General features: G+C 30.7%; 10 protein-coding genes across 10 annotated transcripts; 5 read left to right on the top strand and 5 right to left on the bottom strand.

Moving 5' to 3' along the window:
- Positions 1 to 173: 173 nt before the first annotated feature.
- On the bottom strand, positions 174 to 879 carry FG386_002132 (uncharacterized protein; the record flags this gene model as incomplete). Its single annotated transcript, XM_067341480.1, has 3 exons — positions 174 to 499; positions 588 to 723; positions 865 to 879. The coding sequence occupies 3 exons, from the start codon at positions 877 to 879 to the stop codon at positions 174 to 176; spliced, it is 477 nt and encodes a 158-aa protein (XP_067197566.1).
- A 938-nt stretch (positions 880 to 1,817) lies between these two features.
- On the top strand, positions 1,818 to 2,486 carry FG386_002133 (60S ribosomal protein L10; the record flags this gene model as incomplete). Its single annotated transcript, XM_067341481.1, has 1 exon — positions 1,818 to 2,486. One exon carries the CDS (start codon positions 1,818 to 1,820, stop codon positions 2,484 to 2,486), a length of 669 nt encoding a protein of 222 aa, XP_067197567.1.
- Positions 2,487 to 3,953: 1,467 nt separating this feature from the next.
- Positions 3,954 to 5,471, top strand: FG386_002134 (protein phosphatase 2B catalytic subunit; the record flags this gene model as incomplete). Its single annotated transcript, XM_067341482.1, has 1 exon — positions 3,954 to 5,471. One exon carries the CDS (start codon positions 3,954 to 3,956, stop codon positions 5,469 to 5,471), a length of 1,518 nt encoding a protein of 505 aa, XP_067197568.1.
- A 313-nt stretch (positions 5,472 to 5,784) lies between these two features.
- On the bottom strand, positions 5,785 to 9,207 carry FG386_002135 (kinesin-like boursin; the record flags this gene model as incomplete). The annotated part of the gene is made up of 1 exon (XM_067341483.1): positions 5,785 to 9,207. One exon carries the CDS (start codon positions 9,205 to 9,207, stop codon positions 5,785 to 5,787), a length of 3,423 nt encoding a protein of 1,140 aa, XP_067197569.1.
- Positions 9,208 to 10,062: 855 nt separating this feature from the next.
- Positions 10,063 to 11,208, top strand: FG386_002136 (GTPase activator proteinhypothetical protein; the record flags this gene model as incomplete). The annotated part of the gene is made up of 1 exon (XM_067341484.1): positions 10,063 to 11,208. The coding sequence occupies one exon, from the start codon at positions 10,063 to 10,065 to the stop codon at positions 11,206 to 11,208; it is 1,146 nt and encodes a 381-aa protein (XP_067197570.1).
- A 294-nt stretch (positions 11,209 to 11,502) lies between these two features.
- Positions 11,503 to 12,555, top strand: FG386_002137 (uncharacterized protein; the record flags this gene model as incomplete). Its single annotated transcript, XM_067341485.1, has 1 exon — positions 11,503 to 12,555. One exon carries the CDS (start codon positions 11,503 to 11,505, stop codon positions 12,553 to 12,555), a length of 1,053 nt encoding a protein of 350 aa, XP_067197571.1.
- An 846-nt stretch (positions 12,556 to 13,401) lies between these two features.
- Positions 13,402 to 15,156, top strand: FG386_002139 (uncharacterized protein; the record flags this gene model as incomplete). The annotated part of the gene is made up of 1 exon (XM_067341487.1): positions 13,402 to 15,156. One exon carries the CDS (start codon positions 13,402 to 13,404, stop codon positions 15,154 to 15,156), a length of 1,755 nt encoding a protein of 584 aa, XP_067197573.1.
- A 317-nt stretch (positions 15,157 to 15,473) lies between these two features.
- FG386_002140 (glycyl-tRNA synthetase) lies at positions 15,474 to 17,429 on the bottom strand (the record flags this gene model as incomplete). The annotated part of the gene is made up of 1 exon (XM_067341488.1): positions 15,474 to 17,429. One exon carries the CDS (start codon positions 17,427 to 17,429, stop codon positions 15,474 to 15,476), a length of 1,956 nt encoding a protein of 651 aa, XP_067197574.1.
- Positions 17,430 to 18,001: 572 nt separating this feature from the next.
- Positions 18,002 to 20,177, bottom strand: FG386_002141 (uncharacterized protein; the record flags this gene model as incomplete). The annotated part of the gene is made up of 4 exons (XM_067341489.1): positions 18,002 to 19,678; positions 19,749 to 19,777; positions 19,879 to 20,082; positions 20,150 to 20,177. 4 exons carry the CDS (start codon positions 20,175 to 20,177, stop codon positions 18,002 to 18,004), a joined length of 1,938 nt encoding a protein of 645 aa, XP_067197575.1.
- A 371-nt stretch (positions 20,178 to 20,548) lies between these two features.
- Positions 20,549 to 26,804, bottom strand: FG386_002142 (uncharacterized protein; the record flags this gene model as incomplete). Its single annotated transcript, XM_067341490.1, has 6 exons — positions 20,549 to 22,175; positions 22,244 to 26,013; positions 26,071 to 26,196; positions 26,374 to 26,475; positions 26,527 to 26,601; positions 26,655 to 26,804. 6 exons carry the CDS (start codon positions 26,802 to 26,804, stop codon positions 20,549 to 20,551), a joined length of 5,850 nt encoding a protein of 1,949 aa, XP_067197576.1.
- Positions 26,805 to 27,025: the final 221 nt, after the last annotated feature.

The raw sequence follows: 27,025 nt of genomic DNA on the forward strand, positions 1-27,025 counted from the left end.
AACTATAATCCGTGTGAACCTAACAAGTTCCAAGAAATACTAGTTAAGTCTAATCCCGTCAACAATGATGATCAAAATTGTAACTATATTGTTATTCCAGAATCTATGTATAGAAGCGTTGAGTCCTTATTGCTTTCAAATGCGTATAATCAATGGGGGAAACTCAAAATTGTTTAATCTGGAATTCTGTACTCGGGAGTGCACCAGCTTTCTTCTACGCACTTTATCACCTCACTGTTATATCTATTTCTGTCTTTTGTATACATTTCAGATGCAACAGTATTTGCCGGCGAATCTGGATTCGGATCTGTTAAAAGTGACTGAATTGAAGTTAGTATTGATGCAATATCAAATAATGCACTCCATTGATTCTGTAATATGTCCAAACATATTCTTCCATCTGGGTATATATTTGGATGAAACATTTTGCTTATGAATCTAACTTCCGGGGGCTTTGTAGGATACTCTTCCGAAAATTGCATTATTAAATTAAATGTTCCTAAGTACACAGTTAAAGTTTATTTGTATAGTAATTTATTGGTTTCGTCAAAACGCTTCCTTTTTGTTCATATTTTTGTTAAACTTACCACTTTCCCAAAATGTGTCTTTTGGACCATTTATTATGGCTTGGCAGTACATCATGTTTTGAGAAAAAGGCATTACATTTATCCCTAAATACTTTTCCCTCCTCAGTTTGTTTATATCATTTACTATTCTTCTTCTCTTTCGTTAATTAAGTTTTTTATTTGAAATTTGAGTCAGGGAAGTTAAAAAAAAGGACTCAAAAGAAACAAATAAAAACAGACGTTCAATTAGATATGCCATTTTTAAAAGTTTCTTTGTAAAAGAAAAATGCAAACTTACTGCACTTGTTGACATTTTAGTTTTTATTTAAAACAAAATTATTCATTTAATTCAGATATTTTCCTAATTATCATTTCACAATGCGATTCTTTTTCAAAATTCTATTTTTAGTTTGTTTATTTTACGCTTGATTGTTACTGGCGTTTTTAACCCCACCTGGTTATTTAACACAAAAACAGAGCCACAAACTGTATTTATTCCAACTTCTTCTAACTGCAGAAAAACAGTCGCAAAAACTAACTTAATTAATGAAATAAAGAGCCTTACTACACTAAAATAAACATGCAAATTAAAACTGAAAAGAGAAATACAAAAGCAAATGCGTGACTCTAAACCCGAGTTAAGGCTGTATTTAAACGATAGTCGTCAAGGACATTGTTCCCAAATCTAAGAATTAAGTACCTAACGTAGCAGCATGTTAGCATGTTCTTGCTCTTATACAGAATAAGCCAAGGCAATATTAATAGGGAAACTTATTGTTATAAATTTAGAGATGCTACAGTACTTTTTACGACTAAAACTATGTTAACCCTTGCCCGCCATTGTGTACCGCCTAAACAAAGACAGGTATATTTAATGTTGTCTCTTAATATTAGGTGTTATATTGGAACAAATAGGAAATCAAAGTAAAAAATAGAAATGTGATGAAAACTTTTGTTATTTGTTCGTTAATAAATAAAATGTGACGAGACGGTTAATAAAAACATAATTACATATTTAGTATTAGAAGTAATAAATTTGTATAAATTATTTTGATCCGGGAAACGGTTAAAATAGTAATTTATTTAAACAAGTGTTTGTAAATAGCCAGTTATTTACAATATAATTGGGCTATATCGTAAATAAAACAATAAGACTGCAAAGAGGGCCAATTACAAGAAAAAAGTTTCCGAGTGATCTTTCCTCCTTTGCTTTTTGTATTGATTAAAATTAGTGTTAAGAACAAGTAGAAGATGGCACGTCGTCCAGCTAAGTGTTATAGATACTGTAAGGGAAAACCATACCCGAAATCTCGCTTTTGTCGTGGTGTACCGGACCCAAAGATTCGTATTTACGATGTAGGTAGAAAAAAGGCAGAATGCGATGCATTCCCAGCAGTAGTACACTTAATATCAGACGAATATGAACAAATATCAAGTGAAGCTCTTGAGGCAGCTCGTATTTCGGCCAACAAGTACATGATTAAATACTGTGGTAAAGATAACTTCCACTTGAGAATAAGAGTACACCCATTCCATGTATTGAGGATAAATAAAATGCTTTCATGTGCTGGAGCCGATAGGCTCCAAACTGGTATGAGAGGTGCCTTCGGTAAACCAACAGGTACTGCTTCACGTGTCAACATTGGGCAAGTCCTCATGTCTATTAGATGCAAAGAAGACAAAACACAAACTGCCGTTGCTGCTTTAAGAAGAGCAAAATACAAGTTCCCAGGTAGACAAAAAGTCGTTGTTTCTGACAAATGGGGCTTCACTAAGTTTACAAAGGATGAGTATCTAAAATATCAAGCAGAAGGTAGAATTATTCCAGATGGTGTTAACTGCAAATACGTTAGCTGCCGTGGATCACTCTCTAAAATTTTCCCAGTTGCTTCTAAAATTAGCATTCCATTAGATAGTTGAATTTACTTCGTGATGAACTCGAAGTTAAATAAAGATTTAAGTTCATATATTACTCAACGTGATAGATAGTATTATTTGATAATATTTGAGTAGGAATAAACTATAATGATAGACAGCAATTACACTACCGACTTTGGGACTATATGAAAGAAAGTGACTGTGAGATATTAGTAATAATAATAATTTTTTTTTATTAATATTACTGGTAAGTCGTAGTCTTTTGGATCTTTATAATTTGTCAATTAATATTATCGATCTATTAAATCCACCTTTCTTGCTCTCACCTCTTGTAATAATATGGTTGTCAGTTGCGTCTGTTTGATATTCATTAGATTGAATTCCGCTTCTATTTTTGTCTTTCCCAATTTTCCACGCTATAGTTCTGTGACTATCTCGGTTTTCAGCATGAAAGATATATGAAAATTGAGTTATTCAGTTATGGAGTTAGCTATGGCCAATTAAAATCTTTTATTTCATTAATTTTGCATCTATTAATTGAAATCTACATTCTTTCAATTTATATCATTTATAAATTCAACACTAATATTAAAAACACGCTTAACTGGAGCTTCCTGCTGCTTTAAATCAGAATATGTTATTTACTTAAAATATTGTGAAAGGAGGCTTAATATATAATTCATAATTACTAGGAATAAAATTAACATGTATTTTGTGTTATATAGAAAAACAGAAGATAATTGAAAGTGAACTAGTCCGACAACTGCTTCAAGAGTAAATTTAAAACAATTGAAAATTCAAAGCTCACTTGTTTCTCATCTCGAACACAAAAATAAAGGCCAAAGTTAACTGGTTCGTCTAGTTTTGGCATTAGTTTATATCTTCTACATGTATACTCGTGTATTTATGTGTTACATCCCGCTCCGAGATAAAGAAAAATTAATTCTAATTCTTTCAAATGTGCATTATTTGAGTAACTTCAGGTAACTGATTGAATAAATTTCCAAAAATGCCAAAGAATAGACAACACAACATATATTACTTCCTCTTGTAGAGTGTAAATCACAAATAAACTAAGTAAACATCACTAATTGAATGAACGAAATTTTGAATGGTTTTAAAGATACAAACAATACATCTAAAAACAAAAAGTTGAGTTTTTAATGATGTTACATTTACGTATTTATACTATAACAGCCAAGTTAAAGAAAAATTTGTGGGCTAAACTATAAATAAATATGTGTGGCGCCAACCAGTTGTTTAATTTTCTGTATTTATGTTGATAAGGTAAAAGCGAGTATATAAATAAATAAGGATTTGTAGATGAAAATAAAGTTTTCCTTTAGGATTGTTTAACAGGAGAGAGGACTGCGTGTTAGGAGAAATATCCCCACTTTATGTGTTATAGTGGTTGTTTATTTGAAGTAGATTGTTTTTTTATAACGCAAAGTATTAAGTTGATACAGTGAGAAGCGATAGACACAGAAATAAGTGCACAGTATTTACAACATGGAGCCCTTAAAGGATCCACTTAATGACAGAGTAGTTAAGGATGTTGACCCCCCTCCGATGTTCCCTTTGACGGAAGAGTTACTCTTCCCAGATGGAATAGATGGCCAACCTGATTGGAGAACGTTGAAATCACATTTACTCAGAGAAGGTAGGGTTCAAAAGGAGCACTTGTTGGAGATAATAAGAAGAACATCAGAGATAACTGCAAATGAATCTAATATGCTGAGACTGAGGGATCCAATTACGGTAGTTGGAGATATTCATGGACAGTATTATGATTTAGTGAAATTATTAGAGGTAGGTGGGGATCCGGAGACAACGCAATATTTATTTTTAGGCGATTATGTGGATAGAGGATCATTTTCTATAGAAGTATTGCTATTGTTATATTGTTTAAAACTAAACTACCCTAATACAGTTTATTTGCTTAGAGGAAATCATGAATGCAGACAGATGACTACTTTTTTTAATTTTAAAGATGAATGTGAATACAAATATGACACAACTGTGCACATTTATTTTATGGAGTCTTTCGACACTCTTCCAATAGCTGCAATTATAAATGAGAAATTCTTTTGTGTACATGGTGGTCTTTCTCCGGAGCTTAAGTCTGTAGATCAAGTATTAATGATAAACAGATTTCAAGAACCACCAAGATCAGGTCTATATTGCGACATATTGTGGGCCGATCCAGTCGATAAAGAAGATGATTCAGAAACAATAGAAGAGCCTTTTGTTACAAATGATGTTCGTGGTTGTTCTTACTTTTTTGCAACACAAGCAAGCAATAAATTTCTAGATCAAAATGGTCTTCTTTCAATAGTAAGGGCTCATGAGGCTCAACTAGAAGGTTTTAAAATGCACACCCCAAACAAAAAAACAAGATTTCCATCTGTAATTACAATTTTCAGTGCTCCAAATTACTGTGATGTATATAACAATAAAGGTGCAATTTTAAAGTTTGAAAATAACACTCTTAACATTCAACAGTTTAATTTTTCCGCCCACCCGTATCATCTTCCAAATTTTTTGGATATATTTTCATGGTCTCTTCCATTTGTATCGGAAAAAGTTACGGAAATGCTTTACTCAATCCTTCAACCTGTTGCTTCTTCTTATGACCAGAATGCCGAAATTATTAGCGAGGAGGACCTTCCAGATGATGTTAGAAGGCTCCTTGACGTATTTTGTGCTAATGAAGATGGAAGACTTTTAGAGGAATCATATCCAATAAGTTCTTCCGTCACTAGAACTGCTAAGCCTACAACAAGCGTTATTACTAAAGAAAGAGCCGACACTCTAAGGAAAAAAGTTAAGAGTGTTGCGAGAATAATGAGGGTGTTCTCTACCTTAAGAGAGCAAAATGAGCTTATTGTAAAGCTAAAGGGAATCACTCCGGGTCACAGAATTCCGATGGGACTGCTACTTGGAGGGAGAAATGCAATTGAAAACGAATTGGAGAAATTCAATAAAGCTAAGTCACTAGATGCTTATAACGAAAGAAGGCCTAGCTAAATATTTATATACAGACATAGAGGCGTTTTTATTCTTTTTCTTACTTATGTTTTTATATTTCAATTGTAAACATAATTCAACTAAAGTAACTACCAACAGCTGTTAATATTGAGATTCCAAGGTTAATTATATAATTAAGTTACACAAGAGTATGGGATGCCACTATTCATGCTAATGATTTCTGTGTATAAACACTAGTGTTTTATCAGGTAACACAAAAAAATATCTCTTACTGATTATATAATCTTGATTTCTTTGTTTTTTCGTTTAAACTTATCTATTCGGCACTTAAATAATAGTCGTAAAGTTATAATTACTTTGAAACGTTTCTTCTTGAATTAGCTGCTCTTTTGGTCGGTTTCGGGATGCTAGTCATTCCAATTGTCGCGGATAAAGCACTTCCATCCATTATCATAGACACTGGAGATGAAATATTCTCTATGTTAATACTTGAGTTTTCTTGACTTGTATTAATATTCTCATCTAATGCCAAAGAACTTTGATTGTTCGCATTCTTTATACTTGAAACTGATAACTCTTGTTTAGGAGTAGTGCAAATGTTGCTTTGCTTTTTCTGAAAATAATTACCCGAGAAAGATAGACTAATATTTGAGACGTGTTGATCCTGGTTTTCTGATTCATCATTAAAGCACTCAGTGTTTGGGGGGTAAATACCTATATTTTTGTTATAATTTACATCTTGAATAAAATTAGATATACTTAATGTTTGTATTTCATCAGAAGTGCAGGAAGTATCGTTTTTCTCAACACAATCAACGGAATCACTATTGTAGAAAGGATCAGGCATTTTGTCTATTTGATTGAAATCTATATTAGGTTTAGGGCTGGAATTTAAATAATAATCAACATATTTTGAAGGAGACAGACACCTATCCTTTATTTTTGGTATGCTATAGACATCTCTCCTGCTCGGAGTACCCCCAGTTGAGTTTAAGCTATTACTTATTGTGTTCTCCAAATTAATTAAGCTGAATGATATCTTAGATAATACAGTATCTTCATCACCATTCGAGTGACCATTATTTATTTCCTTTAGTAAACCAATGGTTTTTCCCATTTTATTGTCAAAGTTTGATTTATAATTATTGAAGCTAAAATCAAAGTATTCTTTCAAACAGTGATTAAGTTCATTATATGAATTTGACTGCAAATCTATAACAGAAGATGCATTTTTAATTGAATTTTGTATAGTATTTTCACATAGATTCTTAATTTGAGATAACTTGTCTGTGATTTCTCTTGTGTTTTTGTCTTTAATTTTAAGCAATTCACCAAAGTTATTGCTTATTTTAACATTATGAAGACTTGTTATTTGCGAATACAGATCATTCAACTCATTTATTCTATCATTTATGCCATTATATTCATCTTGGAACAACTTATTCTGCGAGTCTTTTAACATATTACTATATTCCCCGACTTCCGTTAGTATATTTTTGTTAATTTTATAACAATTACTTATTTCTTTTTTCATATTGTCTCTCATTTCCTCTATATCATTTGTTATTTTTTCTTTCTCGCTTGTAAGTGTGTCTATTGCATTACTCATAAATGAATCTATTATACTATTGAACTGAGTTTTTAGTTCCTGTGACCTTTTATTTAATTCAATTACTTGTAAATTTAATCTAGTATCCAACTCGTTTAAATGACTATCCGTTACAGAATTTAATTTGTTAATCAATTTGTCATTGAAAATATCATTTATTGCTTCTTCCTGTTCAGATATTTTATTTTTATAGTCATTTATTAATGTCAAGCATCTATTATTTGACTTCTTTAACTTTTCTAATTGATCAGTAATATTATTCTCAATAACCTTGCCTTTATCAGAACAGTTAATTAGTGATTTATTTATATTATCGTGTATTTCTTCTATCAATGTGTCGTTCTTTCCCTCATTTAATAGAATATTTTCGCTAATATTATTTATTCCAAGTGATAGTTCTATAGATAAAGATTTACCCAAAGCTTCATCTAATATTGCATATACGTTGTTGCAAAGTTTCCTGCCTGTATCTATAATATTTAATATCTCATTATTTGATAGCTTGGTTTTTTCCAACCACTGAACTGATAGCTCGTCTTTAATCTCATTATTTAATATACTATAGCATGTACTTACTTTTGTATCTATATTATGGATATTATCTGTCAATTCTTGATATAATTTATATACTTGATTGCTCTGTGTAGAATAAAATAAGTCACTACTTATTATTTTTCTATGTAACCTCCCAATGCTTTTCAATGCCTCTAATAACTGAGAATACAAATTATTGTATTTATCATGATAAAGCTTTGCGTGTTTTTTAATGTGAATATTAGCAAAATCTCCTGCCTTAACACGCAACATTTTCTCATTCAATTTACAATTTAAATCATTCAAGTTGTCCTCCATTTCCTTAAATAATGTATTTTGGTTTTGAATTTCAGATTCGAGTTCCAATATGTCATTTGCCTGAGACTGAATTTTACTTTCCATTTCGTTAAATTGGTTTAAGGGCAAATAAACACCATTCTTTTCCCTATTACATTGCAGTTCTTGTTTAAGCTTTTCAATTTCGCAATTCATTTCTCTAATCATTACCTTTTTTGTCATTTTTTGATTAACTACAGGCATGTTCTTTATGTTTTTCGCTCTATGCGCATAATCAAGAGTGTTTAATGTTTCCTCCAAATAAAGTGAAGAAGAAGTTATAGTAGCTATAATGCATGTTTTCGTCTTTCCCCCCAAACTATCTTGCAACAATCTGGTTAGTTTTGAATCTCTATATGGCACATAAGTTGAATGGTCAACGAGTGCATTTATTACACGACCTAACGTTAATAGACTTTGATTTATCATTCCTGCCTCCTTTGCCCTATCTTTAACTGCATTTGCACCGCTCCTTTGAATATTTTCAGAACCTGCTAAATCAACCAAATTTAATTTTCCTACCTTTAGTACATCTTCTCCGTCTATATTTGTCTCCTTTGTATGTATCGTTATTGTAAATATACAGTGACTTCTTGATGATGACTTATTTAGCAATGTCTCTGCTGTTTTACGTTTTCTAACAGCTGTCGATAAAATATTCAATATATCCTGTGCTTTATTTACTGGTATCTCCTCTAAACGATCTACATTCAAACCTCTTTTTCCGGGCATATCATCATATATTCTTAATGTTAGCTTTTCATCGCTCAACAAATCGGACAATTCTTCGTTGTATATCTCTAAATAAGATACCCTAACACCATATTCAGTATACTGACTTTCTAATCTTTCAAATATAAGTTGCACTGCTCTAGGTATTATACCAGCATGTTCCGTTAATTCCATATTATTTGATTCCAAGTATTCCTTCATGTCACCCTCCATTGTATAGGTTTTACCCGTTCCTGTTTGTCCATATGCAAATATTGTACAGTTGAAACCAAGTAATACTTCATCCACAATTGGAACAACATATTGTTTAAACAAATCACGTTGCGACGTAAACGAACCACATACTCCATCAAATGAAAATAATTTAGTTGAATATGAATCTATTTTTCTTCCTAATATTTGCTGAGATACAACTACCTCTTTAGTATCTATTTTAGTCTGAAGTATATTAAAATTGTTTGGATCCTTTTTTTCTTGTTCTGTTAATGGTCTACATCTTACTATAACTTTTACATTCACTCCATTCTCCTCAATTATATTTTGACGAGGCTTACTGTTCTTCATAAATAACTTCGCTTGGTCCCAAATTCAACTCAAACACAAAACTTACTCCTCTGTTACTGAAACTATCTAGCTTATTTTGTTTTTGTTGTGTAAATATATTATGAACTTTGCTTCACTCTAATATTCTTTACCTGTAAATATAAACAATATGCTTTTTTGTTTACGTAGTACTTATTGTCCTTATTTTGTCCTCTTAATTACCAATAAAATAAATTCGCCTTTCTGTTTGGTAATTTTGAATTTTGACTAATTAATGAATTAATTATTATTATTTTACTATACTACCTATTCTATTTCAATTATTTTGAAATTTAAAACTTTAATTTCTTTTTTCTATTTGCTAATATTAACTATTTTTTATTATATATTGCCATTATTTACCCACATTTTGCATGAAAATAATTAGGGCGCCAATCATGCTTTTTTTTTATTATTAAAATACCGGTACATGAAAGCAAATTGAACAAATAACATTAAAATATAGGTAATTTATGGCCCTGATTAATTCATCTTTACTATTTAGGTTTTGTTTATATTTAAATATTATGATTTATTAATTAAAAAAGATAGATTGTGAGTCATGATGGGAATATCTTATCGAGACAATAGTAACATGTAGTTTTTGTTCTCAGAATATTTTAGTTTAATAATTAAATATTGCAACTTACAAGAAAGCAAATAGTATCTTCAAATATAAACAATTTATTGAATAACACAATACATATACAAGTGACATAGGAGATGAATCATACAAAAACGCTTAAATGGTATAGCAGAGAGAATAACGTAACATTTGAAAGTAAATTTTGTGGGTATTTATGTATTTATTGATATTAATAGCGCAAATATATTCGAATGAGTTCATTTAAGAACAACGAATTAAATGTGGAACAAGAGCTTGATAAGGCTAAAAAAGAATGTAAAGAACTGTTTAACGATTCTCCAGAGGAATACTATGAGAACTCTTATGAAAAATGGAATCGTATGATTTCTAAGGGTCTTGATTACTTCCGAAAAAATCACCTTAAAACATATAAAAGAAGACTTTCCAGGGGTGTTCCCCAAGAATTTAGGTGGAAAATATGGAGCAATTATTTGGATGTAAATTTAGCAGAGAAGGAGGAAAAAAAAGACTCGAGTAACACCAACGACAATGACGATATTAATGAAATGAATTTCGTAATAAATCAAGATTTGGAAAAGATAATTAAGAATTCATCCTTTTACATTGAGAAATTCATCGTTAAGGACATACTTTATAACAAAAATTTTATTGAGTTCCAAAAGAAAAATAGAATATTTATAAATTACTACGATTATGCAGCAAAATTTTTAAATAAGTATTCTTCTCTTATAAGTTTTGACGTGCCAAGAACGTTCCCTGAGCTAGATGTATTTCGTGAAAAAAACGCTCAAGAATGTTTATATAGAGTACTAAATGCAACTGCTAATCATATACCAGAAGTTGGATATTGTCAAGGAATGAACTTTATAGCGGCACTATTATTAATGGTAAGTAACTTTGATCAAGAGAAAAGTTTTTATACATTCATAATTATACTAGAAGTATACGGTCTTTCTGGATTTTACAAGGACAATTTTCCACTACTAAGTAAATACATAAAAGCCTTCAATACTTTATTCCAAACTAATATTCCAAAATTATGGAAACATTTTCAAGATGAAGGTATATTTGATCCGGTATATCTACATCCTTGGTTCCTAACTATGTTTGTATCAACGCTACCTCTGAAAACTGTAGTTATTCTTTGGGACTATCTGCTGGCCAATGGATTGCATTCCCTAATTACAATTGCAATTGCACTACTTAAAATTGTAGAATCAACTCTATTAGGTCAGTCTATAGAAAATATTATACAGTTTTTCAAATCTCTAAGAATCTCAGTTGGATTAGGCGACATTACATGTGCAAGGATGCTTTTATCCAAAGCAAAGTGCATTAACATATCTGATGAAATCATGTCTTCAATTAAATTATAGTAAACTAATTAATTAATATGCTAATACATGTACTACTTTTTTTACAATTAAACATGTTACACTTGACATTATTCACAATATGTTTAAAATTTTCTTTCCCATAATTTTTCTATTTCACACTTGTTATTCTGCACGAGAATTATTAGGCGATTAATTCGAATCCTTTTGGCGCCACAACCTCCCTGTTTTTAATTGTCGATACTGGGAGATTAAGTTTTATTATCACTGACGCTAGAAATTGAATCTGAATATTTTAAAACGAAAATACATTATGGATTGTAGAGTTTGTTAAACATGAAGATTTTTTATGTTTATCTTCTTATATTATCTGCCCTCTTGCTCCATTCTTTTGAACCATCCCTTTGTTCGTTACCTGAAGGTAATCCCGGTGATAAGCTTGTTAAACAACCAAAAAACAAGAATGAAAATAGAGATGCCGCGGGAGGTACTGAAGGAGGTGCTGAAGGAGGTGCTGAAGGAGGTGCTGAAGGAGGTGCTGAGGGAGGTGCTGAAGGAGGTGCTGAGGGAGGTGCTGAGGGAGGTGCTGAGGGAGGTGCCGAGGGAGGTGCCGAGGGAGGTGCTGAGGGAGATGCCAAGGAAGATTTTGATTGGAATGATGATGGAGATGATGATAGTGGGGGAGGGGAGGGTAATGCTGCCCTCGATAGGGCTTTGTTTTGCTGTCAAATTATACTTGAGCTCTTCGATTTATCTATTTACTTAACCACAGATACAGCAAGGATTTGGACTGGTCAAAGTTCATTATTCAAAGAAATATTGTTACAACTACTTAATGCTGTCTCACTCTTAGAAAGTTTATTGCTAAATTGTAAATTAAGGTTATCAAAACTTGATCCATCAAATCCATTGGTAACTTATATTGCTCCTCAAATAACATATCCTAGTCATATTATTGAAAGTGAAGGTGAAGGAACTAATTATGAAGTTAGAAACGTTGATCAAATGAATAGATTGTCTGAACTTTATCAAGAATTTCTTAGTAAATATGGAGATAATCTCCTAACTAAAGAGAAAGTGAAGTATATGAAAATGTACGATTGGTATTGTGATGTATTTCAATTAATAAGTGCCAGACATATGGCAATATCAGCTTTAAATGCCAATTCTAGAGTTCTACTAATGGAGTCAAAGAAGGCCTCATTGGCAGTTGAACTATTCCAAATGGAATGCCATTTAGATTCTCTTTCATTATCAGATCTAGAATCTCATTCATCCAGTGAAACGACTGAATCAGTGGAAGGCACTGATACTAAAACTAAAAAAACTAAAACAAGAACTAGAAGCAGAAGTAGAAGCAGAAGCAGAAGTAGAAGCAAAAGTAAATAAATGATTATATAAATGAAACTCCAATTAATATTCAACAATAATAATATGTGTTTTTTATTCTCTAAGATGGTTTACTTGTGGGTATTTCCTTATTTTAGAAATCACGCGATAAATTCCAAGTGGTAAGAAACATTGGAAATGCACTAATATAACACTTTTATGTTTTTATTCATATGGAACAGGGTGTATTCAAGTGTTAAAATTTAATTTATAGTGTTTTGTTTGCTTTCTTGTGATTGTAAACACACTAAAAGAGAAGACAATTTAACGGTTATTGCTTCCCTTTACTCGATATAGGGAGACAAACATATATGAATGCTAACGCAGGGGAATAGAATTTGCTTGCTTTTTTTTTTTTTGTATTCATAGTAGATTTTGATGAGTGAAATAATGTTTTTTAATATGTTCTTTTCTCATTTTTTTAAGAACATACCTCAGTTCTTTCTTACATTAAACCACACATCTCAACTGCAAGTTGTGGATTCCCCATGTGTCCACAAATATTAACTAGATTTCTATTCAGCGTTCACGTTCTGACCTAATTCTAACATCGGTTCCTTTTAGACCCCGTTACAACAATATTCAATCTTATATCACTACATTTTATTTTGATATAAAATAACGCATTATTTATGAAATGTCTTCTCTAATATGTCCTAACTGATAACGCGGTATCTGGTGTATATTTAAATCGAGGCTAATGGATAAACAGGGTAAGTATATTTGTTAGTTTATATAATATATGCAAATAGTAAAGATATGATACGTGCATATTACATTTGTACTTCTTTTTTTTAATTTCTTTTTTATGTTCTGAGTTGCACAAAAAAGTATTATTTTTGAGAAATGGAGTCCCACTTTCAATTTTTTGTATTGACAATTATATGTTCAATCAGCCTGGTGTTTTCAGCATCACCAGAAACTTTGGAAGAGTTACTTTCTTTATTAAGAGAACAAAATAGACTCCTGAATACAGAAAAAGATGTTCTTATCAAACAAGGCGGATCCCGTGAAGAGCTACAAAAGTTATTAATGGATTCAGGTGATCAAGAAGAATCTACTTCAACTACTACTACTACTACTACTACTACTACTACTGCTCCCCCTGCACCAGTTATTAGCTCCTCTGGGAATGTTAAACACGAAACTTCTATTTCTGTTCCAGTAACAACAGATGGAGTTGGTGGACCCATAGAAATTTCCCATTCACCTCAAGCAGGACAAACTTACCAACCTCAAGCAGGACTAACTTACCAACCTCAAGCAGGACCAACTTACCCACCTCAAGCAGGACTAACTTACCCACCTCAAGCAGGACCAACTTACCCACCTCAAGCAGGACCAACTTACCCACCTCAAGTAGGTCCAACCTACCCACCTCAGGCAGGTCCAACCTACCCACCTCAGGCAGGTCCAACTTACCCATATCAAGCAGGACCAACTTACCCACCTCAAGCAGGACCAACGTATCCACATCATTTAAGACCAGCTTTCCCACTTCAGAATGTACAAACTCAAATTTTATCTTCTGGTAGTCTCGGAAATATATTTGGGCGTTTGGGACTTAGTTCCTTAGGTCCTAATGCACCATTTCAATATCCAATTTTTTATACACCTCATTCAAACACTGAAAGTGTGCTTTGTGTATTAGGAGATGATTATGGAAGATCTTCAGTTGCATCCTGCCCATTAGTGGCAAACACACAAGCACAGGGCAATGCTCAAATAACTCAGCAAGTTCCTATATCCCAACCACATGATATTATAAAGCAAACTCCAATGGGTCAACCAGCCAGAGTTCCTCAGCCAATTCCAATGGGTCAACCAACCAGAGTTCCTCAGCCAATTCCAATGGGTCAACCAGCTATGATTCCTCAGAAACAGGTTCCAAGACAACTGAAATTACAAACTCCAGAAGCACTTCCGAATATAGGAGATTTAGCTAAGAATCCTCTTAGAAATGTAGGAAAGCATGAAACTTCTCCGGTTTTCGTAATAGGTAATGATGGTACAGTTAAGGAATTATTGAAGATTGAGTCAGTGGATAAAACTAAGGCTGAATACTTGACAGCTTCTGATGTAAAGTATATAATTGAAAGTTGCAAAGAGTCCCTATTGATATGGTTGGTAGATTTTTCAGAGGCAGTAAAACAAGTATCAGCATTATTTAAGGCTACTAGGGACCAATATCTTAAATTCAGAACAGAAGCACATAAGGTGGAATCTTTAATATTAAGTTCATACCTCAACTGTGAGTTAATATTGAAAAAAAGTACTCGAAAAGCAAATAAGAAGGTTTCTACTAACATTATGCTCAGTAATCCGAAAAAATCAGTATTGGAAAATTACAAGCATACAAGTACTAAAAAGTTAAAGAAAACACATAAAAAGAGGTCAAAATTGTTAAACAACTTGATTGATTTCCTTGAGTTTGTTGTTAAATTTGACCATCTTACGCTTTGTTCTTGTACTGGTATTGATGAGGCAAGGAGAAGTCTCAAGAAAATGATTTTGATATTGATCGAGATTGTTAAGTTAGATATGAAAAGAATCGAAAACAGTCTTATTGAAATACTACAACAGAAAATAATGATTAAATGAACTCAAATGCATAATCATGGATTCTGTATTCAAAATAAGGGGATATAGATCTTATCCATGGCCGTTTTTTGCCTGGATAAAAATTATTGAAATATTTTTTGATATTTTTACTAGTTTACGTTTTGATTTCGAGTGTGTAGATTTAAAGTTTATATAAATAGTTTTCTGACATTTGATTCAAATATTTGCTTTTATTATCGTGATACGTAGTTTTACTTTCAATACAAATTTATTGTTTATATTTTAGTTTGTTATAAATAATAAAATGGGAATTCATTTGGATGCAAAAATGCGTTTTTTATACACAAATTGTTAAATTAATCATTTAACTGTTGAACAAAAATAGGATAGTTTTCAATTACATGTTTCCAATCAATCTCCTGATTAATTATTTTAAATATAACCAACACAACCTCATTTGATGATATTCTGACTTGTTTCATGGAGTCTCTTTCCCTAAGAGTGACAGTGTTGTCCTTTATACTTTGGAAGTCGATTGTGATACCAAAAGGTATTCCAATCTCATCTGTTCTTGCATACCTTCTTCCAATAGAGGCAGAAGATGTGTCTATTTTGCATGAAATCCCATAATTAACCAAACTCCTATGTAGTATATCAATTAAGTCATTGAATACAATATTTGAACTAATGGGTAGTATTGAACATTTTATGGGAGCCACAATGATAGGCAACGATAAGTAATTCCTTTGCATATCGCTATTGTCTTTATTACTAACAAATTCCAGCTGCTTCTGATTCTCCCTGTTTTCTGTATCTCTGTATTTAAAGTTGTGCTCAAAAATACAATGAATTATTCTGCCAATTCCAAATGAAGGCTCAATTACGCCGGGAACAAACTGTTCCTCACTTATCTTTTTAACCTTATACTCATACTTAACCATATTGGACGTGATTTCCCACTTGTAGTTGTCGTATATTAAGATACAACTGCCAGACTTCTCAATTCTTTCACGAAACTCTTCGTGACTGTTATTCTTAGCAATATCAACAAGTGCTGCTGTAACTATGTTAGACTCTTGTTTAAATGTCTTGCCTATTAACTGTTTGTTTAAAGTTGCCTCTAACACTGTCTTATGTATTGGTTCATCGTACTTTTCAGAAGCAACCAAATCAACTTTTGATGATTTTGTGTGTTGTATCAAGTCGTAACAGGATCTGTCTGCATGACCTGCACACTCTATCCAACCATAAGATGTTAATATTTCAGCATCCCAACAATCCTTTGCATAATGTGCCATTTCAGTGTCAAGATGTTGTCTGAATCTGATTCCACATGGATTAATTCCCACATTTATTAAAAATTGATAAGTTTTGGCCAAAAAGTAAGCAAGCGTTTCATTGTCTATAATCTTTTTTTCACCGTATACAGCATCCTCCAATGTAAGCTCGTTATCGTAGTCAATGTTGTTTAATTGTTGTTCTTTGGAATATAGCGGCAATTTCATGTTCTTAATTAATGAGAATTTCGAATGGTTTTTTTTATCAGGATGCACAAAGTGTTCAATTTCTGCCATTTGAAATTCTCTTACTCTTAATAATCCATTTCTAGGTGCAATCTCGTTTCTAAAACCCAATCCTATTTGTGCTACTGAGAAAGGCAACTTTTTGCTGTTGTATTCAAAAAGTCTCTTAAAGTTGACAAATATTCCCTGTGCCGTTTCAGGTCTCAAATAACCAATATTGTCACTCACCTCTTTGTCTTTAGGACCTATCTTTGTTTTAAACATCAAATTAAATGGATATGGATCAGACCAATCACTGTCTCCACTAGGTGTTTTTATATTATATTCTTTTATGCATTCCTTTACTTCCTCTGATCCGTATGATCCTGCCTTTATCAAAACCATTTCTAACTTGTTTTTCTCCTCTTTACTTAATTTGTCGCTTTTTTCCTTAATCAATTTACTTATGTGCTCCTCTATTATCTTGTCTGCTCTATAACATTCATTGGTTTTTGTATCAGTAATCATTAAGTCAGTAAATCTGTCCACGTGGCCTGATGCCTTTAGTGTATTGTGTGGTGTTAAACATGTAGCACTTATCTCCAACATATCCTCAGCCAATACAAAATGCTTCCTCCAATAGCTTTCTAATTCCAGTTTTAATGCACAACCTGGCGGACCATAGTCGTATAGTCCTGCTACTCCTCCATATATTTCAAATGATGGTGCTACGAAAAACCTCCTTTTAAGTAAATTCTCTAAACTTTCCCTGTTTTCCTGCAATGTTTTCTGGTTTATACTACTTGTCATCTTCTTAACTGATTTAAGCTAAAGTTTGAGTATTCAAGTACACTTATTATTGATAATTATTTTGATTAGTGGTAAAATAATGTTATTGCTCAGATAATGACAAACTAAAATAAATTCCTATGTATTTTGGAATAGAAAGAAGATCATTAAAGTCTATTGTTACTTGTTATTTCTGACACTTAGACAATAAACTAAACAATAATCTTTTTAAACCAATATATTGACGAAAACCCTTAATTTATTTAAAAAAAAATAAATTCACTATTAATAGGCTATCAAAGCATCACACCTAGACAGTTTTTTAAAAGTTAAAGAATAATGGTGGGGAGAGTTGCCGCCTAATTTGATATTTGACATTTAAATTGAATTTTAGATTAAACGGCATTTATAGATACAAAACGAGTTAAGGGTGCGGTTTTAGTAGGAATAATACAGAATTTGGAATGTTCATTTTGAATAAACAATACTAGTTACGATTTCAGCTCACTCAATTGCAGGTGGATCAAAACGTGCTCTGACTATATCTGACTTATTTTTTAAATATTCCATTTATAGCTAATATTCAAGTCGTACTAGCTTTCCTCATTTCCAAGTACGTTAGTTGTTTTTATTATCTTAATGTTTCTTCCGGGCACTTTCTGCTCTAGCTTTATTTCGTTATATGTTGCCAATACAAGCAAGTGATAAAAGAACGTAGCAGCGATACTTTTAGATGTTGATTTCTCGGGCAGGAGCTCATTTAAATATATAGAAAGCTCATCAACATCCTCACAGCTATCATAAGCAATATTGCTACTAACCTTAGCCTTATTTTTACCTTCTTTATTATTACTGTGTATGTTTTCTTTATTTATCCTTTTAATATCCCTTATTTCCTTCATTTTTGTGACTATAAATTTTTGTACAGTGTATGTTTTAAGGTTATATGTGCCACTGCTTGTAGTTACTCCACTTTTACTCCATTTATTTGAGCTTATTTCATCTAGATGAAAATAGTCACTGCCTCCAATTGATGATGCTTTATAGTTACTGCCGTTTAATAATGAATTTCTGTTAACTATATTTTTCTCAAATCCAAATGGAGAACTTTCATATGATGCAACAGAACTAGAGTCAAGCATTGCTGATAATCTTACTCCGACGGACTCTTTGTTTCTGTTCGTATCTGAAAATATTAGTGAACCTCTTTCGCTGTAGATTCTCGCATCCTCTGAAGAATTCAAACTTGATCTATATATATCTTTCGCTTTAATGTTATTGTTTGTGTGACTTTCATCTCCCTGTATTAGAAAATCACTGAAATCACAATTGTCATACCCCAAATCCGCATTGTTGGTTCCATTATTACTGTTACTATCACTCATATTTACTACACCTCTATGTTTTTCAATAACACTATTTTCATAATACAGTGACTGTATATTGCTACTTGTATTTTTACTATTATTTAAATCACACTCAATCGAGCCCCTCTTTAATGCTACCATGGTTTTTCTTGTAATGTCAAAAAATTTTTGCTCAAATTGTTCCTTCTCATTTTTGTGATTTCTTAATTGCCACCATTTATGTGTGTCCCATTCTCTGTTACTCTCATCTATGTTATGTACTGTTATATTATTCAGTAATAACTCATTCTCCTGAAGTCGGTTTTTGTTTACTTTGTATCTCAATTCCACATCCAAATAACTCAAACTTCTAACTCTTTTCTTAATTCCCTCTTTAACTATTTCTATAACCTCATTATTGATAGTCTCACCGTCATTTTCTTTTGAATTACTATTCTTACTCTCATTTATTATTTTCCCTATATTCTCAATCATTTCGACATTATTCTCGTTATCAAATATAAATTCCTCGTTACTTATTAGTGACCAATTTATTATCTCTCCTTCTTTATCAACACCTTTATTACTGTTGCTTCTATTTGCAATAAAATCGTCTATTTTCATGTTTTCTTTTGCTCCAGGTAACGTTAAATCTTCTATTCTGCCTATATTGTTGCTATTTAAATCTAACATGAAGTTTTCTGTATCTAGAGACAGTACCACACTTATATCTCCATCCACTCTCACTATTCCTCCAATATCGCTATTACTCTCATTGTTGCTGTTTGTTTCACCACTTAAACCAAGTGAAGAGTCTATTGACAATATGCTTGTTAGCACGCTTTCATTTTTACTGTTTCTTTTTATCAGTGATGTTCCTGAATTCTTATTCTTGTTTGTCGCATCTGTCCTTCCTTCCCTAAACTTTATTCAAGACAAAAAGAAAAGTGAAAAACATTTATTTTAATTATCATTGCCATTTTTATTTACTTACTCTAGAATACAAATTATCCAAATCTGTTTCTGTTTTTTTTTTACAATTTTATTACAATAATTTAATTATTTTTCATTGATAGTCGATATTGAATCAATTACATGTATTTTTATGTATTAGTTTGACTTACCTAAATACAACCACTGCTTGTCGTAGATTAGCATTAAACCTCTTAAAAGTGTCGCTGCTACTTTTAGCGAATAACTCATGCTATTAGCCAGAGTTATAAAGTCACTTATCTCTGTTTTAACAACAATATCTTGAATTATCTTCTTGCTAAATGGTTTTTTATTTATACCGTATGTGCCTGCTATCCATAATCTACCCGTACTTGCTATTTGTTATTTGGGTGCTTGTTAAAACAACTTTTTTCTTTTATTTTAAGTCAATCTCAAACTTACTTTCAAATTTTAATATTCTAGATTCCATTTTTCTCTAGCTTATATTTGTATTCTATATATGTGAATAAATTGACTGTTTGAATATCAGAAATAGTTATCAATGTCTCCAAAAAAATAAGATTTTCACTTATAAAACATTAATATAGATAATACTATTATCTTTTGTTTCCTAGATTATGATTCAAAATTATACCAAATAATTGACCACATGTAATCAAATTTATGAGTGCATGCATGCACTTCCATGTACATGTACTTTATCCTAATCACCTAATTTACAGTCAGACTAATAGTTATAGTTTAATCTTGCGATAATTATACAATTTGAGTTAAGTTTGAGTAGAAATAGATATAATAGAGTAAAATGTTACTTAAAAAGGATAAATAACATATTTTAATCTAATCTAATAGTTTTTTGTACATTAAATTAAGTGAAAATTGAAGGATCCTTATTAACAAGCTATTATTTTCAATTAATTCATTTGAATAATTGCGATTACAAGCTTTATAGTTACTACTAATACAAATCTGCGCATCATTATTTGCATTAATTACTTTTAATTTAGAAACATCACACTCATTTTCAAAAAATGCATGACACTCATCCCATAAAGACTGTTCCTTTTGGAAAATATTACCATGCTTATGTTCATGATGTCTATTTGGAGATTCTTCGTAGTTGCTTTCCTTTTCTTGAACACTAATCAATACTTGTTGAATTAAATTGCAGAATAAATTAAAACCACTATTACCAACTCCATTTTCAGTGTTATTTATGTTATTGTACTCATCATTTCTTATTATATCGCTCTCCTCATAAATTTGTTTTATTTTTGAATTGTCTTTTAAAACACTATCTTGTTTATCGTTGCTTTCAAACAAGCAACTATTTGTGTTTATCTTCATCATGCTCCTCAATAATACTTCACACATAACATGCAAATGTTTCCATGTGTCATCTTGAGCATTGTCGTAGTTAAGTTTTGACGTTTTATAAAGCCTACCAAAAGCCTTGATTATCGGAACAGTTAAAAGCTCTTTGCAACTATTGAACCACCATGGTGATGAATATATAATATATGTTAAATATGAGCACGCAGTTAGGTAGTACAATCCCATTGAATATACTTTTTGTTCATCACAAGCAGTAAAATTTTTAATTTTAGAATTGCCATTTAGTTCAAAAATCTCACTGTTATTTTTAATATCTTCAATCAAACAACTAGAGAGATACTTTTGTATATATAAGTTATTGACTAAACTTAATATCAATGTTTTGTTCTTGTAAAAATACAATATTATTGTTATAATTGACATATATCCCTGACTCATCACTCTGTTTGTAAGAATAGAATCTTCACTTCTGTCGCTTATTCCCATTAATTCGAATGTATTAACAATACTATGCAAATACACATCCTTAATTATTTTATGATTAGTGTTGCTGTTCTTCATTAAATTAATGTAGTCATTTTCTTGGAAATTATTCAATATAGATATTAAAAAGCATATTATTGTAGTTAATTTTACTTCATTATCATTGTGACAAAACCCGTAATTTATACAGTACTCACAATAATATGTGTTTGAAGAATTAACATTGCCATTTATCGTGCATTTATTATAGCTGTTACTCCAAGAATTACCACCACTATGAATGAGTAGCGTTGGATGAGCTATTAACGTATTTATTAATTTAGTCATTTCGTTATCACAAACTGTGTTTATGTTTTTAAGCAATATTGAGAACATTACTAAAGATAAGACTATTAAATATCTGTTTCCACTAATCACAGTAATATTATTCTGATTATTGCATTCAATTAAATAATTAATTATTTTTTTAAACAATAATATTGTAGAATCATTTTCTAAATAGTTTATAAACAATTGCCTTATTTTATAAATACTGCATTTTCCATTAAAATTGCCAGATAAATACTCTAGTGTTGTATTTGTAATAATATTTAAGTATTTTCCTATATTTAGTTTCGCTATATTGCTCTCATTGTATACGTTATTTATCCTAGGAAACAAATGTTCATTTAAACAATCTTAAATTTTAAATAAAAAAGTAAATATAAAAAAACTTACCAGGAAGTTATTTCAATTATTAATGTAATTATTATATAAAGTAAATGATTTGTATCCCCATCATCATTCTCACTTATTAATATCTCTATACGACTGTTTGCTGTAAATATATTCACAAAATCTAAATATATTTCTGTTAAGATGTACTTTAAATTATTATCATATTCATCTTTATTATTTAACAGCAACTTTATAGGAAGTGTTATTTCTTCTATTGTTAGCTGATTTATTACATTATTGTTGCTCCTGATGTAGTTACTTAGCGAATACAGATATATGTTCAAATTCACATACAAACTATGCAAATACTCTTCGAGTTCATTGCCATTGTTTAGTCCCCTATTTGAAAACTTTATTGAGCTAAGTCTTATTAAATGTTTTATTTGATATTTAATCAACGATATGTTATTTACGATCAATCCTTTTATTATTGGAGAAACTGAAAAATTAATGTATGTCGCTTCTGTAGACACTTGATATTTGCTATACTCTGTTATTCTGTCGTATATCCATTTATAAAACGACTCCTCTACGTTTTTGTGAGTATTGTAATCTTTAATATTGTTTTTTTCTCTCAAAAGCAACTCCAATGACTTTGAAAATATCTCTATTTTTCCAAATTTTGTTGTGTGCCACAGAAGCCATTCCCTTTTTCTTATTTTTGTGTTAACCAAGTTAAATAACATCTTTTGCACTATTACCTTGTAATTCGAATTTGCTTCAAAACTGTAATTCTCATTCATTTCGTTCAATAGTATGTACGAGTAGTATAATAATATTCTAGTTGGTATATTTCTGCAGGTTCTAAGTGAGATATTTGGTTCTAAATTTATCTCACTGGCTTCTTCTCCTTCATTTATATTACTCAAAACGAATGAATACACGTGTCTCGGGTAATATTTATAACAAAAAAATAACAAAGAAATTACTAAACATATAGTATCATTTGAAACAGAGTCTTCCAACAGAAGTGATTGTTTTATCTTGCTATTGGATATATGTTTTATTCTATTGTTTATCTCGTTCTCGTCTAGTATTGGATTGAGTAGCTGTTTTGCTATATATGTTATCCATTTATAGAGAACATTTTCACTTATATCGCAACAATTTTTATCAAACTTTTTGCGAGTGTCGTCTTTTGAAACTGATTTATCATTAAAATCCCCATTATAGGACACTTTCAACTTCAATCCCCTCTTTTTTTTGATTTCTATTGCCTGACCACTATCAATTTTGTTTAATTCATTAATCTCGCTTTGACTCTTCAACCACTTAAACACCAATTTAGCCCCTATTTTGTTGTAAATAAACATCTCTATTTTCTTTTTTGATTCAGCAAATATATTGTGTGTGTTTTTATCATTATCGTTATCCAATTGAGTTTTTATTCTCCTATCTATAACTAGTATTAACGAGAATATGTCGTTTTTATTCATGTTAGAATGCTCGCATTCCTTATTATCAATTTCACTATTAGAATTAGTATTCCCAAATTCGTCATTAGCTTCAATCAAGCTTGCATTATTGGTGTTTATTATGTTCTCTATTATGTTCAACTGACACAAACTTAATAAACCATACTCTCTTATACTCAACTCACTAGAATATAATTCAAATAGTAAATTAGTTGACTCCATTAACTTAGTTATATTAACGCCTTTAACGTTATTAAGCTTCTGCATCGTTAATATTATATATGAAAAATATTCTAAAAGCAATTCCCTATTATATATTGTGCCGTTCAACTTCCATAATTCTTTTATTCTTATACTAGTCATCTTTTTATAGTTTTGTGTATTTAGAATGTTTTCTAATTTTGTCTTTAAACATATACACAACTCGTTTATTAGTGATATTATACTATTACATATCATAATTTGTATGTTTTTTTCATTATTGTTAGATGCTGCTATATCGTTGTCATTATTTCTGTATATGGCATTTGAGCTGCATCCACCTGATAGAGTGTATTCGTCCTGATTCCCGTTTCTGACGCTCTTTTTTGAAATCAATACCAACGCTTTTTCCAGTGGTTCGTCCGTGTTTATAGTTTGCATTATCATATCCATATTTGAAGAACCAAATAATGGTATTGGAGGGCAGCTACTCTCGCCAATTTCCTTTTCAATTATTATATATTCCATAAACCAACATAATGCGTATATTTGTCTCGGACAAGATTGCATTGCTATACTATCTGATATATTATGTATTAAATTTATTATTTTTAGAATTACACTCTCTATTATATTTTTGTTATTGACCAAATACTTGTATTTCTCGTCGTAAAGAGTGCTATTATTTTCATTTCTTATAAAGACATATCTGTGCAAATAATCGTCGAGCAGTTCAAGCAATATATCTGTTAAATACTTTCCGTGTTTGATTGTAAACATCATGTGAATACAACACTCATCAACTAAGCTTCTATTATTTTCACATCGGATCTCACTGCTATTTCGTATTGCTATCTCTTCAGGCTCGTTATCTAAATAATCCAAGTTTAACGAATCGTCATTGTCATTTCTTATTCTTTTAAATGTAACTCTTTTGGATTTTATGTTCATCAATTTTATGTTGCGTATTAACTGATCATCCATTTTTGTAAGATTCGCAGTACTCTTATTTCTATAGATATCCCTATTTCTGCCTTGAACATTCTCATTAAACGAGTAATTATACTCATTCGACTCGTCTACAATATCATTACAAGAAGTTTCTTCTTGATTGGCTTTTAAAGTTGAAACGCTTGTTGATATCTTACAATCACTATTTGTAAATACCTGAAGTATACAATCCAATACCAAGTTGTCGATTTCTATGTCTATACTGTTTTTCAGCAATTCTATTATCCACTCCGTTATCTTTTGCATGATATCAAACATTCCGTTGTCTAAAATCCAACTTGAATTGATACTACAACCTGAGTGGTTTATTTTGTTTATGACAAAATCTTCCTTCTTATATAACAAAAAATTCTTTAAAAACTTTATTATATTCCTCATCAACTTGTAGTTACTATCTTCGTTGTGTTTTATTATCAATACATTATAGTTTGCGTCATATCCTCTTATTTCCTGGTTTTTTAAAACTCCAATATTGATGTTTCTGGTGTCATTTGACTCGTAACCCATCAAATTGTTGTTTTTCTCGTTCCCTTCATCCAAAAAATCTATTTTGACACTTTTATTAACATTAACATTATATAACTTGTCCATTTGAAAATTCTTATTCTCAGTTATAAATTCATCACTACATACTACGCCTTTACTATCTTCAATCTGATTAGGCTCAGTTCCGAATCTCAGATATTTACTCGATTTTGAAAACTGTGTAGTTGCTTTATTTATACCGTTTAAAATATTTAGTTTTAGTTTGTTTTGCCTGGTCTTGTCATCCTCTAATACTAAATAACCGAAGTAATTCCCGTCTAACAATGATATATAAATGTAGAACTCTAAAATGTATCTAAATAATTGAAGCTCCTCAGAATATTGATCGAATATTGCAGAAAATACTAGTCCTTTATCCATTATTAACTCTTTTATTGCCTTCTCTGGCTTGTATTCAATTATTCTTACAAATAGTGGAAACAAGTACTTTGTTGACTCTTTGTCCAATTTATAGATTATGTTACCAAACTTTTTCAATTTTTCGTTGTTATCTACAAGTTCCTCCAACATTACATTTGAATAAACTGACAAGTTATCATCGAATATAAAAAATAACAGCTTCAATATTGGTTTTATCTTTACGTTACTTTCATTCACCTAAGTGTTTAAAAAACTATCACACACACATCTAATTTTAAATTTGGAGGAACTTACTCTGTTTACTATTATACCAGTAAAGTTTTGACATAATAACAGTCTTTGATTATTTTCAGCAATTGAAAAGTGTTTATTCAACAATGTTATGCACAAATTAATTATATTATTTACGAGTATTTCATTCTATTAACATAAAAAAAGCAATTAGTTTATTTAAACGAATCATTTTTATTATTATTCAAATTGTTAATTTCATTGTTATTTATATTCACATGCAATAATCTTTTTTTGTTTACATTGTGTTCCACGTAAATACATGCAAATATAAATGCAGTATATTTTTTTTTAACTAAAACTTACTATAGTCTTATTTAGCTCATTTATTATGAACATTCCATCTTCTTTGAGAAATTCTCCTATTATGTACTTAATCACTCCCTTGCTTCTCTCACATTTAATTAACTTGAAAAATGATTTTGTTATTGATTTTAAATGCTTATTTTATCAACCTACCAATATCAGATCCTCACACATTTGAGACAAGTAAATTGAAGATTTAATATTACTTGCAAATACATCTTTTATACACTATAATTTACTTTAATTAGCTGCTTATTTTATGAAAACTGTTATTGACTCACCTTTATACACAATTTTTTCCCATTTCTATCTGAAATTGTCTGAAAATTTTTGTGAAATAAATGATTGTCATCACGCTTCCATAACGATACTGGGATTATATTACTGGAAAATGTCTCTCTATTAACTTTGTCAAAGCTATTATAGTACATCATTAATATATTTGTATGGATATTAACTATTTAAATATCTGGTGCTTTTCAGTTTATTTTTATTAAAAATTTCTGTTTAATATTTACATCCACGCTAATAATTTTTCATACAAAAATTCGAGCATACTAAAATAATTTTCGAAAATCTAATAATTAAAAAGGCAGTCCAAACTAATTTATAAAATAGTTGTGCAAGCAATAAAACTATTGATTATTAAAAT

The sequence above is a fragment of the Cryptosporidium ryanae genome, assembly GCF_009792415.1.
Source record: "Cryptosporidium ryanae isolate 45019 chromosome Unknown contig_33, whole genome shotgun sequence".
NCBI classification, from domain to species: Eukaryota; Apicomplexa; class Conoidasida; order Eucoccidiorida; family Cryptosporidiidae; genus Cryptosporidium; species Cryptosporidium ryanae.